General features: G+C 42.2%; 1 protein-coding gene across 2 annotated transcripts in view; it reads right to left on the bottom strand.

Annotated features, from left to right (window-relative positions):
• Positions 1-13,403, bottom strand: part of MTMR12 (myotubularin related protein 12) — a 73,363-nt gene that overhangs the window by 25,562 nt on the left and 34,398 nt on the right. For both annotated transcript variants that reach the window (XM_038535402.1, XM_038535403.1), the window contains exons 4-7: positions 13,147-13,219; positions 12,305-12,435; positions 10,383-10,476; positions 6,619-6,748 (exon numbers count right to left, since the gene is read on the bottom strand). In XM_038535402.1, the coding sequence (XP_038391330.1) occupies positions 6,619-6,748; positions 10,383-10,476; positions 12,305-12,435; positions 13,147-13,219 (428 nt within the window). The remainder of the gene's footprint in view (positions 1-6,618; positions 6,749-10,382; positions 10,477-12,304; positions 12,436-13,146; positions 13,220-13,403) is intronic.

Below are 13,403 nucleotides of genomic sequence, written 5' to 3'. Positions count from 1 at the left end.
GTCGGGCTCCCGGTGCATGGAGCCTGCTTCTCCCTCTGCCTGTGTCTCTGCCTCTCTCTCTCTCTCTCTCTGTGACTATCATAAAAAAAAAAAAAACAAAACAGATAAAAAGCTGAAAATTTGTTTAAAAATTTATAAAACCAATGGGGAAAGTTTTGAACACTGACTTAGGCTACTAAATGACATTGAGGGGTTTTTTTTGTTTTTTAATTTTTATTTATTTATGATAGTCACACAGAGAGAGAGAGAGAGAGGCAGAGACATAGGCAGAGGGAGAAGCAGGCTCCATGCACCAGGAGCCCGACGTGGGACTCGATCCCGGGTCTCCAGGATCGCGCCCTGGGCCAAAGGCAGGCGCTAAACCGCTGCGCCACCCAGGAATCCCGACATTGAGGGTTTTAATGTTAAATTTGAAAGGTATGATAATGGTTTTATGGTTATATTTATAAAAAGAGTCCTTAATTGTTAGAGATGTATATCAAAATACTCATGAATGAAATGTGATGAGGTCTGGGATTTATTCCAAAATAACCCAAGGGAAGCACAGAGAAAATAGGATTAGGCATAAGAATAATTGTTGAAGGAGGGTGATGAATAAAAGGGAACTCACTGTATTCTCTTTTCTTTTATACTGCTTGAAATTTTCCATTAAAAAATTTTTAAAGTAATTAAAAAGAAAAAAGCTCTCATTATATAATACAGAACCAGCTTTGGAAAACACTGATCAAGGACAAGGTATTTCAAACCATCAAAACTGTTAAGAATTACTTGGCTTTTGAAGTTTGATACGTTCAGAATATTTTCTTGTATGTCCCCTTGAATGCATAGGTGGTAAGCTATCCCTTCTTCAGGTGTTATCACTGAAGTAAACAAACAACACCCCTCCCCACCCCCCAAAAAAACCCTTCACAAATCAATGAACTCAGGCTGCCCATTAAAATCACAGAGGAGGGACACCTGGGTGGCTCAGGGGTTTAGCACCTGCCTTCAGCCCAGGGCATGATCCTGGGGTCCGGGGATCCAGTCTCACATCGGGCTCCCTGCATGGAGCCTGCTTCTCCCTCTGCCTGTGTCTCTGCCCCCTCCCCCTGTCTCTCATGAATAAATAAAATTTATTTATAAAATAAAATAAGATCACAAAGGAAGGGGCGCCTGGGTGGTTTAGTAGGTTAAGTGTCTGCCTTTGGCTCGGGTCATAATCCTGGGGTCCTGGGATCAGGCGCCATATCAGGCTCCCTGCTCACCAAGAAGGAAGGTTCTCACAGCAAGAAGTCTGCTTCTCCCTCTCCCTTTGGCTCCTCCCTCCCAAGCTTGTACTGTCTCTTTCTCAAATAAATAAAATCTTAAAAAAAGAAATTACATGGGAATATTAATAACCTCCTTATGTCCAGGCTCCACCCCAGAACTACTAAGTATCAGAAGCTTGAAGAAAAAAATCTGAAGCTCAAAAGCTTCCCAGTGTACAGGCAGGATGACGGCAGTTGTTCTAGAAGATCCTGCTACTCCAAGTCTGCAGCAACATCACCTGGACAGCACATTCTCAAGATGAACCTCAACTGAATCAGAATCTGCATGTTAACAAACTCCCCAGGTGACTGAGGAAGCAGCTCTGCTCTAGCTGGCAACTTACCAACAGACCAGTTTCTCAGCCTTTACAGGAGACCTACGTGTGGGGTGGGTTTAGGCCCAAGTCCCAGCTGTGTCCCCAGAGGCTCATTCTACAGAGATGGGGCCACAAGGTTTTAAAAATTTGCATGTCGGGATCCCTGGGTGGCGCAGCGGTTTAGCGCCTGCCTTTGGCCCAGGGTGCGACCCTGGGGACAAGGGATTGAATCTCACGTCGGGCTCCTGGTGCATGGAGCCTGCTTCTCCCTCTGCCTATGTCTCTGCCTCTCTCTCTCTCTCTCTGTGACTATCATAAATAAATAAAATTTAAAAAAATAAAAATAAAAATTTGCATGTCTTCCCCAACTAGTACCAGTGAGGTTAAATTTTTTTTACAATGTTGGTTAGCCAGTTAATTTCCTCTTATAAACAGTCTTTTACCAAAAAGGGAAAAATGTCAGAACCAAGTGTATTAGTGTATGTGGCATGTAGTGGCTCCTGGAAGGAGGCTGGCACAGAGATGGACAGCTCTGCACCAGTGAGTGGAGTCTAAGATGTCCTCCTTTGTCCCAGTGAACTACTAGGAAGTTCCGAGGGCTCTCTGCTGTGAGGTTCCCAATGTCCACAAACAGTGAACCCTCCCTCCTTGGAAGAGCAGTCAGTTTAGTCATCAGGATGAGTTTTCAAATACAAAATAAACTTTTCCAAATACAGGATGTTTTATTACTGAAAGAAAGTTGTCCGATCCGCGCCCCAGCCTCAGTTAGGGTGAGGAAACCCTCAGCAGGACAAGAGCAGGGCAGCAAGGTCTTCCTGCGGCAGTGTCAATTCACAGGCTCCATCGTGTTACACATGCCCTACAGGGTAACAGACCTTCCGATATTCTGGCAGGGAGGCAAGATGAGAGGAAGGCTTTTCAGGAGAAGGAAGACTGGTAAGCCAGCCCTGACCTCCAGAAAAGATGGAGTAGATGCTCAGTTTCCTATTATCAAAACTGACTGGAGTGCCATCTACCTATTGAGGGAAGGGCTTTCATTAATTTACTCATTCTGTTTCCTATTTATTGAGTGCCTCTTAAAACCAGGCACTGTATGTGGTATTGAGGATATAATGATTAACAAAACAAAACAACAACAAAAATCCCCCATGATAGTGTACTTGATTCTCCAGAGCAGACAAGCTACAGAAACAAACATTTCCAAACGGTAATACAAATAAAAATAAACTTACAACTGTAGGAAGTGCTGGGAAGAGAGGCCATGAACAGAAAAGAAGCTTTCGCTCTCACAGAGACCTGGCCTTGGGGCAGCCCTGGTGGTGCAGCCTGCAGCCTGGGGTGTGATCCTGGAGACCCAGGATCGAGTCCCACATCGGGCTCCTTGCGTGGAGCCTGCTTCTCCCTCTGCCTGTGTCTCTGCCTGTGTGTGTGTGTGTGTCTCTCATGAATAAATAAATAAAAAATATTAAAAAAAAAAAAAAAAAAGAGACCTGGCCTTGGAGAAGGTTCCCTATGAAAGTAACATCTGAGCTAAGAGCTGACAAATAAGATGTGAGTAACCACACTTGTGTGGCTGAAAGCAGAAGGAACATTCCAGACAGGAGACCACACAGGCAGGCCTATGGGAGTGGGGTTAGTATGGTCAGAGGGGGTATTGAGGGGCGTGAGGCAGGAATCAAACCACAAAGGGCCCTTTGAGACACAGAGAACGGATGCTGGGGGACCAGGGTGGGTGGCGGAGACCATGGAGGCAGCACTATAGTGGTGCATGTGAGACACAAGGCACAAGATACAAGCTTGCCCTGTATCTTCTCCATGGGACAGAAAAGGGTGCGGGGACTGCAAGCATGGGTGGGGCAGTCCACAGGGTATGTGTTTGTGCTGAGTGCTCCCAGCACTAAAACCTTGAGAAAGCTCCATTTTCCCTGATAACCTAGGTGGCTAGGTGGCTCAGTCAGTTGGGGGTCCAACTCTTGGTTTCCAATCAGGGTTTTTGGGTTTTGTTTTTTTTTTTTTAAGATTTTACTTATTTATTCATGAGAAACACAGAGAGAGAGGCAGAGACACAGGAAGAGGGAGAAGCAGGCTCTATTCAGGAAGCCCGATGTGGGACTTGATCCCAGGACTCTGGGATCATGACCTGAGCCACCCAGGTAACCACCCCCCACCCCCCCCAGTCAGGTTCTGATCTCATGGGTTGTGAGATCAAGCCCCACTTCAGGCTCCATGCTCAGTGGCATGTCTGCTTGAAGATTCTCTCTCCCTCTGCCCCTCCCCCACTTGCTCACATTCCTGCACTCTCTGAAATAAAAAAAATATTTAAAAGCTTCCTTCTCCACCTGCCTTTTTTTAAATATATTTTTTATTTTATTTTATTTTTATAAATTTATTTATTTATTTATGATAGTCACACAGAGAGAGAGAGAGGCAGAGGCATAGGCAGAGGGGAGAAGCAGGCTCCATGCACTGGGAGCCCGACGTGGGATTCGATCCCGGGTCTCCAGGATCGTGCCCTGGGCCAAAGGCAGGCGCCAAACCGCTGCGCCACCCAGGGATCCCTCCACCTGCCTTTCTACCAAATATATTTTTGATGTGCTGACAACTACACAAATACCAATGAATTTAATCAACATATGCCAGGATTTTTTTTTTTTTTAATTTTTATTTATTTGTGATAGTCACAGAGAGAGAGAGAGAATGAGGCAGAGACACAGGCAGAGGGAGAAGCAGGCTCCATGCACCGGGAGCCCGACGTGGGATTCGATCCCGGGTCTCCAGGATCGCGCCCTGGGCCAAAGGCAGGCGCCAAACCGCTGCGCCACCCAGGGATCCCTATGCCAGGATTTTTAAAAAACAATTCTGAGAATGGGGATGCTTTCTATCAGTGTCAGCATCATATCATAAACTATCAATTCCTAGGTGCAGGGATTTCTAACTTCTTTCTGAGCAAGAGCTAGCTTCCCCTTTTCATCCTTTGTGACTAGGAAAGAGGGGAGGAGAAGAGGGGGAATGGGGAGGTGACACTTGCTCTGCAGGCCCCTCCCCACTGTCACTCCAGGTTGTGCTGTGTCAGGAAAGCTAACTTTATAAATGTTTGAGACTGATCCAAATCAAAACTGATGAGCTGAACAGGTCTGTGAGAACCATAAATACAAAAAGCTCCACAAAAATATAAATCTATGAAACTGCTAGCAGGATATTGGGGAGTACGTTCCAAAATGAGAAGTTTCAAGATTTTACAAAAGGAGTCTACAGGGGCACTGGGGTGGCATAGTCAGTTATGTGTTCAATTCTTGGTTTTGGCTCAAGTCATGATCTTGCAGTTGTGAGATCGAGCCCTGCATTAGGCTCAGCACTCAGTGAGGAGTCTGCTTGAGATTCTCTCTCTCCCTCTGCCTCTCCTGCTCATGTGCATATTCTCTTTCAAATAAATAAATAAATATTTAAAAAAGAAAAGGATTATGCAGAGTCATCCCTTAAAAATGAAGGTCAGATCACATCACGCCTCTGCTCAAACTACTCCTCGCTGCACCATAAATTCTGAAAGCCTCCTCCCTGAAACCATCTAATTACCTTTCTCTGCCCTGACCTCACCCCCTACTACTCTGCCAGTTGATGGTTCCTCCCCAGCCCCTGGACTCCTTACGGTTCCTCACAGAAGCCAGACAAGACTCCACTTCAGGGTCTTTGCCTCTACTGTCTCCGGTGCCTGACCATCCCTCCCCACCAACACCTCCAGCACCCCCTTAGCCCTGTGTGATCTATGTTTCTCCAGTACTTACTACCTTTTAATACGTTCTAATCACTCATTTATTTTATCATTGTTTTCATCCCACCAGAGTGAAAGTTCCAAGAGGGCAGGGATTTTTAGGCTCTTTGTTAACTGTTGTACCTCCAGTAGTCAGGACATTACCTGGCACATGGCAGCCACTCAAATAATTCTTTTTTTAAAAGATTTATCCATTCATTTGAGAGAGAGAGAAAGAGTGCACACCCAGTGACAGAAGGATAAAGGGGGAGAGAGAGAAGCAGATTCCCCATTGAGCAAGACTCCAAGATGATGAGCCGAAACCAAGAATCGCACGCCTAACCAGCTGTGCCACCCAGGCACCCCACCAAAGATTTTTGCTGAATAAATGAAGTGCTAAGTAAAAGGAAAGCAAATACACAAATTGAAAAATGCCTCTAATAATTTTACTCAGACTATAATGGAGGAAAACAAAGACACAAATTCACTTTTAAATGTTTTAAGGGACATCTTAAGGGTTTCTTAAGTATAGTATTGACATGAAAAACATGGAGCTCTCCTACATTGCTGATGGGAGTGTAAATAGTGCAGTCACTGTGAAAAACATTTTGTACTATTTGACCCAGCAACTCTACCCCTAGGTGTGTGAACACACACACACACACACACACACACACACACGAAATGGAAACATAGGTTTCCATATATATTCCACACATAATATATATGTGCACGTATAAACATATATACATACATATATACGAGAGAAATGAAAACATAAAACCTTATAAACAAATGTTTATAGCAGCATTATTCATAATAGCTGATCAACTGATGAGTGGATAAATAAAATGTGGTCTATCCATACCCTGGAATATCATTCAGCAATAAAAAAGAATGGAATTCTGATACATGCTACAACATGGATGACCCTTGACAACATTATGCTAAGTGAATAAGCCACACATAAAGACCACTTGTTATCGGATTCCATTTATATGAAATCTTGAGAATATGTCAACTATGGAGATAGAAAGTAGATCAGAGGTTGCCTAGGGCTGGGGGTGGTGAGGGCACGTGTGGAGCACCTATTAAGGGGTATGAGGCTTCTTCTGGAGCTGATGAAATCGTTCTAAAATTGACCGTGGTGATGGCTGCACAACCCTGTGAATAGATACTGTATATTTCAAATGTGTAAACTGTATGGCATGAGAATTCTACCTCAATGAAGCTGTTAAAAAAAAAAAAAAGAGCACTGAATGCTTACCTTACACAGACTTTATAGCCTTCATTGACACTCACTGCTTTGTACTTGACGTTGCCTTTGGTCCGCTCCAATTCCCAACACCAGTCCTTAAGGGTGTCAAACATTACAGTATGGTTCTTGGGATCAGTGGCTAGCAAAACAAATTTAAAAAGACAAAATCTTGTGTAAAGTACAGGTATTTTAATGATGTGAAAGTGGATTTGTAAGTCCTAATTTTGTTCACTAAGCCCATTTTTATCCAAGCACAGCAAGGTCACTGATTAATCCTAACCTTGTTCCTTTTTTTTTTTTTTTGTCATTAACCCAAAATTATGACTAAGGGTCTGTCTTTTTATACTGGAAGAAAGGAGGTGTTCTTGTTCCACTCCTTGCAAAAGTAATTTATAGCTCCATTTTTCAGTCATCTGACCATGAGATAATTTATATAACATAAAAGATGCTGTGAAGCACCAGAAGACAGGCTTGGCACAGATGCTAAAATAATAAAATATTTTCAGCCCTACGAATATGTGCATAAGATGGCAAACTCATTTGAATAGCGTGTCAGGTCCCTGAATGTAAATCCTCCTTCAATTTGAAGATGCACTGCCAACAAGAGGATTTTCCAGTGTGACAGTTATTAAAGGGCATCATCAGATCACACAGCTGTGGGAGGGTAAGGGTTAGATGGAGTCTTCTGTCCCTCACCCTGCCCTGCTACTGCTACCTGCTAGGAGGAAATGTCCAGGAGCACTATTCCTGCAGCCCAGCAGATGTGTTCTTGGTCTTCTCCCAAGCCAAAGACTGCTGGGTGACACACACCAAAATAGTCTCAGCTTTTTAAACAAATCAGTTAGTTCAAGTCCTTGCACATCTAAAAAAAGCCAAGCTTTTTGGGAAAATAGTGTTTGATAAAACTCCTCCGTGCTAGTTTATTTCATTAAAATAAAGCCAGATTATCGTACACAAGAGAATAAGAATAATGATAAAAACAGTAGTTAAGCTTACATAGCACTTAGGTGTGTGCCAGGCACTGTTCTGAGCATACTACATTTTATTAACTCAATCTTCACAATCCTACAGGGTAGGGTAATATTAATTTCTCCATTTTACAGATGTGGCACAGAAAGGTCATGAACTTGCCTAAGATCACAGAGTTAGGCAATGGCAGAGCTGGAATCCAAACCCAAGCAGCTGTAAAGGATAAAGTAATAGACACCAAAAAAATTTCCCGGTGGACACAAATATTTGTAACATGCTATTCAAGAGTAGATCATTCTTTTAGCAACACAGGTAAGTCCTTCCCTAAAATGCCATGTCCCAGAGTATTCAGGACCTTTCAGCCAAAGCACTTTTTGTGAATTATCAAGCTAGAAAGTAACTAAAGATGTTCAGTTTGCAAAGTACCCACCTCTACAAACTGCTGCTCCATGCAAAAGCTAACTGGTCAATTAGCATCTATCATTTATAACATTTACTTCTCAAAAAATGGGGACTGGAAGGAAGATTTTTAAAAAGATGGAAAACAGAATAAAAGATGACACATATCCTGGGCCTTGTGGCACGAGCACGTGCACACGCGCGCACGCGCACACACACACACACACACACACACACCACAAAGTGAAGAAACTGCCAGAGTCTATCAAGGTAAGGGTTTTGGAACACGGATCAACATAGTGTTGGGGAGTTAAGAAACTGTCCTATGCTGAATCTGAACCAAGAGTCAGGATATAAGGAAGACGTAGAATTCCTAAAAACAGAGTATTATTTTTCAAATGTAAATCCAATAAATGTTTATATAAATTATAGTAATTAATAAGTTATATTTTGTATATCTCATATTGCAACAAGCTGTGGTAAGCCAGTTACTCAGCACTTATACCTATAGCTACAGTGAAAACACCTGTCATTCACAAAGATGAACTTAGTGAATTAAGGAACTAATTTTTTAAAAGATTTTATTTATTTATTCATGAGAGATACAGAGACAGAGAGAGGCAGAGATGCAGGCAGAGGGAAAAGCAGGCTCCCTGCAGGGAGACTGATGCAGGACTTGATCCTGGGGCTCCAGGATCACGCCCTGGGCCGAAGGCAGGCGCTAAACTGCTGAGCCACCCAGGGATCCCCAAGAAACTAATTTTATGTTCAGTCTAACAGTAAAGCAAGCACTATCTTAAGTTAGTGTAATTCTCTGAACATAATCCACCCTGAAAAATACGCAGTTATACTTTCAATTAACCCTCACTTAACTGACTGCACCCTATGTGCCATGCATTTAACAATTTATAATCTTCACAACACTTTAATAGAGGCTTTAACACCGCTGTTTTTAAAATGAGAAAACAGATGCCCCAAGAATTTAGTGTCAGCCCCAGGATCACACAGCTATTGAGCAGCTGGGCAAGGATTTGAACTCTGGTGGGACAGACCCCAAAATTCACAGCTTTTCTACTAAGTCACCAAAATGTAACCTTTTCTCTCAGGTATCTACATTTCTACACATGCTGAGCCCTCTGCCTAAAATACTCCTCCATGACCACATGCCCACATCCTCCACTATCAGCTCCGGCACAGCCTGTGATAGCCTGTAATAGCCTGTGAAAGCCTCCCTCCTCTGGTGTGACCAGCCCCTCCACCAGAGAACACATCTCTCAGCTGTCTGTGCTTGACGTGATGCTCATAGAAGACAAGGATTTAGTCCTATCGACTTCCATCCCCACAGCCGTGACCCATATCAAGTGTTCAAAATGTTGACCAAATAAGCAGTTCAATTCTGCACTCCAGAAAGCCCCATGTCTGTTGTTAAAGTAACATACCACTTCCCTGATGAAAAGTACATAGTACAGAGTCATTCAACATCAACGTGATGTTAAGATTGACCAGCAGAGTGAGTAAACAAACCGAGGAGAAGGATGGAGAGGAAGGGGAAGACAGACATCTGGGGAAACACTGTATAGTGCTAGGCATTATTAACAGCTAATCGACCAAAGTTTCTTAGTTAAAAGACTGCTCCCTTTTGCAGTGAATCAAATGGAAAACATTTGGAATTTTAAGTTATGTAAGCATACTTGTGTTGTCAAATACTCTCTCACATACAACTGTTCCATTCCCCCAAAATATTTGCTACAGAGCATGTTCTGGTTGTTTAAAAGCTTTCTAGGGATCCCTGGGTGGCTCAGCGGTTTAGCACCTGCCTTTGGCCCAGGGCCTGATCCTGGAGTCCATGGATCGAGTCCCACATCAGGCTCCCTGCATGGAGCCTTGCTTCTCCCTCTGCCTGTGTCTCTGTCTCTCTCTCACTGTGTCTCTCATGAATAAATAAATAAATAAATAAAATCTTAAAAATAAATAAATAAAAATAAAAACTTTCTAGAATGCAAGACATTCCCTAGAGTGTTATGAAATGAAATTAAATATATTAAGGTGGAAAAAAACAAACAAGGATAAACAGGGATTATTTTAAACTTGTCTGAATTTTGTTTCTCCAGTCTCACATTAGCATTATAATATGCTGATTTTATCTTTCATAAGAAACAATCAAACCAATAATCCCTCACAAAAAAGTAAATAAACCTAAAGATAAGTTAAAAAGCAACAAAGATCACAGGGGAAAAAAAAAAAGCGAAAGGTTTTTTAAAAAGTTTGAATGACCTACCCAAGCAAGAGGCAATCAATTGCTAGGAAAGAGGAAAAAGAAACTCATGGATGGGTTTTTGCCTGCTAGTTTCATGTAGGAATTTAAAAGGTTTGCCTACCTGCAAATGAGAGCCCAGGAGACTCACCTGTATTGTTTTGTGCAGCAGCTGCATAGGAAAACAGAAATAATCTTTTAAGCAGTTTAGGAGCTTGGGTATGATGAATTATGCCACTGACAATCTAGAAAAGAATCAAACAATGGATAAGTCATGCTTTTGGCAGATAAATACTAAGTTGTCTAGGTTTCAGTCATGCTAATAGGCTCCTCTGGGCAGCAGAAAACTCCAAGGTCCCTATGATATTATCTTTTGGAATAATTCCAGACAAACAGAATGTTAACAATTTTGTCAGGTTTTTTAAGAGCTTTGAATTTCTAGGGAAATTTTAAAGAGTTTACTTACTCATTTATTTGAGAGAGAGAGAGAGAATGAGCACCGGAAGGAGTGGAGAAGCAGGACAGAGAATCCCAAATAGACTGTGCCAAGTACAGAGCCTGAGGCAGGGCTTAAATCCCATGACCCTAAAATCATGCCCTGAGCAGAAACCAAGAGTCGGATGTTCAACTGACTGAGCCACCTTCAGGCGGCCCTGAAGCACTAGGGAAATTGAAAAAAAAAAAATGTGTTTTTTTATTTTTATTTTTAAATTTAATTTTATTTTTTTTTAGATTCGAGAGTGCTTTAATGGGGAGTGCTCCCAGGCGAGGTTCCATGACTAGGAGAGGTGGCCCGAGTCAGGGAAGTCGCCTATTTTTTTAAAAAAATTATCCATTCATTTGAAAGAGTGAGAGCGCATGTGTGCATGGGGCTAAAGGGGAGGGAGCGAGGGACGTAAGTAGACTCATTGTGGAGCCCGACGTGGAGCTTGATCTTACAACCCTGAGATCACTACCTGAACCAAAGTCAAAAGAGTCAGGCACCCAATCAAATGAGCCACCTTGGCACCCCTCAATTTCTAGGGAAATTTTAAAATCAGTCTCATTCCTCAGAAACAAGGTGCTACAAAAACTTAAGTGCCATATGCAGATACTCTAAAAATCTGACACATCAGAGACATAGAGCTAATATCAGACAAGAATCAAGACACTTAAATATTCTGACCCACTTGTGGCCTTCAGGAGCTTTTTCTAGAAGATCAGAAAAAGAAACCAATCCATTGTGCTTTTGGTTTAAAGTTTCCAAACAAAAGTTTGGACAGATGACTAAAATCATCATTTAAAATGAAGTTTCTGGCTTCTCAAGGACTTTCCCCTAACTACATCACTCTTTTCCTGCTCAGAAGAGATACCGGAGTCATGTTCATTATTCTAACTGAAGTACCACACTCTCTGAAAGAAAACCAAGGAGTTACCTGTAAGTGTGTTTAACTCAACTGTCACTAGAACAACAGATGACCTGGCCCCTGTTCAGGTTTTCCCGGATGGATTTAGTATGACCATGGCAAGTCTGAGACCTTCAATATCTGAGTAAGAAATCTGAGAAGTTACAGTGACCACTGTAACCAGTTCATCCAGTTATGTATTTTGACTTGCTGCAGCAATGAGATTTTTTTCCTTAGTGTCCAAAATCACAGGCCTCATTTGGTAACTTGGCTTTGCCTGTGGGCCACATGTACCTTTTCCTCCTCCCACATACTTCTACTACTTCCCAGATATGAACTCATCCATTTCAGGAGTTGGGGGTTTCTGCTACTACTGTTTGGAGAGACTGTCAGATGTGGGAGGAGAGGCTTGCCTCCTGACCTTGGTACCACCTCCCATCCTTCAGAGGTACCAGGAATAAAACCATCATGACCTGAAGGATTAAAGGTAGTATATGCCAACCTAATATGCAGGCTTGCTTCACCAAATTCTCTCTCAATTCTAATCAAAGCATATATGATTATAAAGCAATTTCAACTATAGAGAGTGAAATGCTCCCCCTCCACTTCCGTGCAATATAAGCAACAAATAAGAGCTAGTGGGGACACTGATGGGAAAGAAAACCTACAAATACATGCAACTAGTTACCCTTTTGACTTCCTCTTCTTTTGTGTACCTCAGACCAAAGTGGAACACTCGAAGGTCTTTGCAGTGGATGATGAGTTTTTCAGGGTATTTCTTCAATTGTCCAAAAAGAGGTTTCTTTTTCTCATCAAACACTATATATCGATAATGAAATCGGGAAGGGAAATCATGTTATAAGTCAAAAGTTAATGTTGAGGAAACAAGGTAGACTATTAACACCTCTCAAAAGTGAGAGAAAAGGTGCTGTCTTCTAAATGGCACTGTCAGCAGGGACCCCACCCTGGCTCTCTGACTCCAGAAGCTAAGATTATAAAAGATGGAAGGGGGTCACTAAGGACATGCTGTCAGGACAGTGGAACCTTAGGTTTATGGACAGGGGCTCTCCTGACACTTCCCTCCCTGCCACAAAGTTTGGACCACGCAACACCTACTGGTGTCGAGACCATCATAAAAGGCTACTGAATAATTTCTAAAAAAGCCCTTACTGCAGAAAAAGAGAAGTGAAGCATAAAGAGGCTTGACCCTTAGCAGAAAAGACTCAGAATGTAGTGCAACAAACCTTTATCAGATTAGTCTTTGGAGTAAAGCCTACACAGATAACACAGACAGCCACAAGTATGATCTAGCATATATGATGGCACTGCAGAATATTAGAACAGGTTCTAAATTCAAGTCCAAACTCCTCTAGCTAAGTGGTCCCAGATAAGCCACTTCACATCTCAATTTTATCATTCATACAACTGATTTAAACAAAATAAATATGTAAAGAAACTTTAGTAAACTGTAAAGGACCATATCATTATCATTTCAAAGGCTGGCAACACCCCAGAGGAAAAGATACTTACCTCCATAAATCTGATCAACGCAGTGGAGTGTGATGTCATTTTCTCCTATAACCTTATTCTTAAATTGGGCCTCCTAAAAGATTCAAAAGGAAACAACTGTGACTCCTTTCTATGCCCTATTAAACATTTATAGGCAGAACAAATCGCCATTTTCCAATTGCACATTAAGAAAAACAGAGATGGGGAGAAAGAAATGGGTGAAGGTGGTCAAAAGGTATAAACTGATGAACAAATCATGGGATGTAACATACAGCCTG

This window comes from Canis lupus, chromosome 4 (genome assembly GCF_011100685.1).
Source record: "Canis lupus familiaris isolate Mischka breed German Shepherd chromosome 4, alternate assembly UU_Cfam_GSD_1.0, whole genome shotgun sequence".
NCBI lineage: Eukaryota > Metazoa > Chordata > Mammalia > Carnivora > Canidae > Canis > Canis lupus.
The sequence above is the reverse complement of the archived record's forward strand: the minus strand, read 5'-3'. Positions and strand labels throughout refer to the sequence as shown.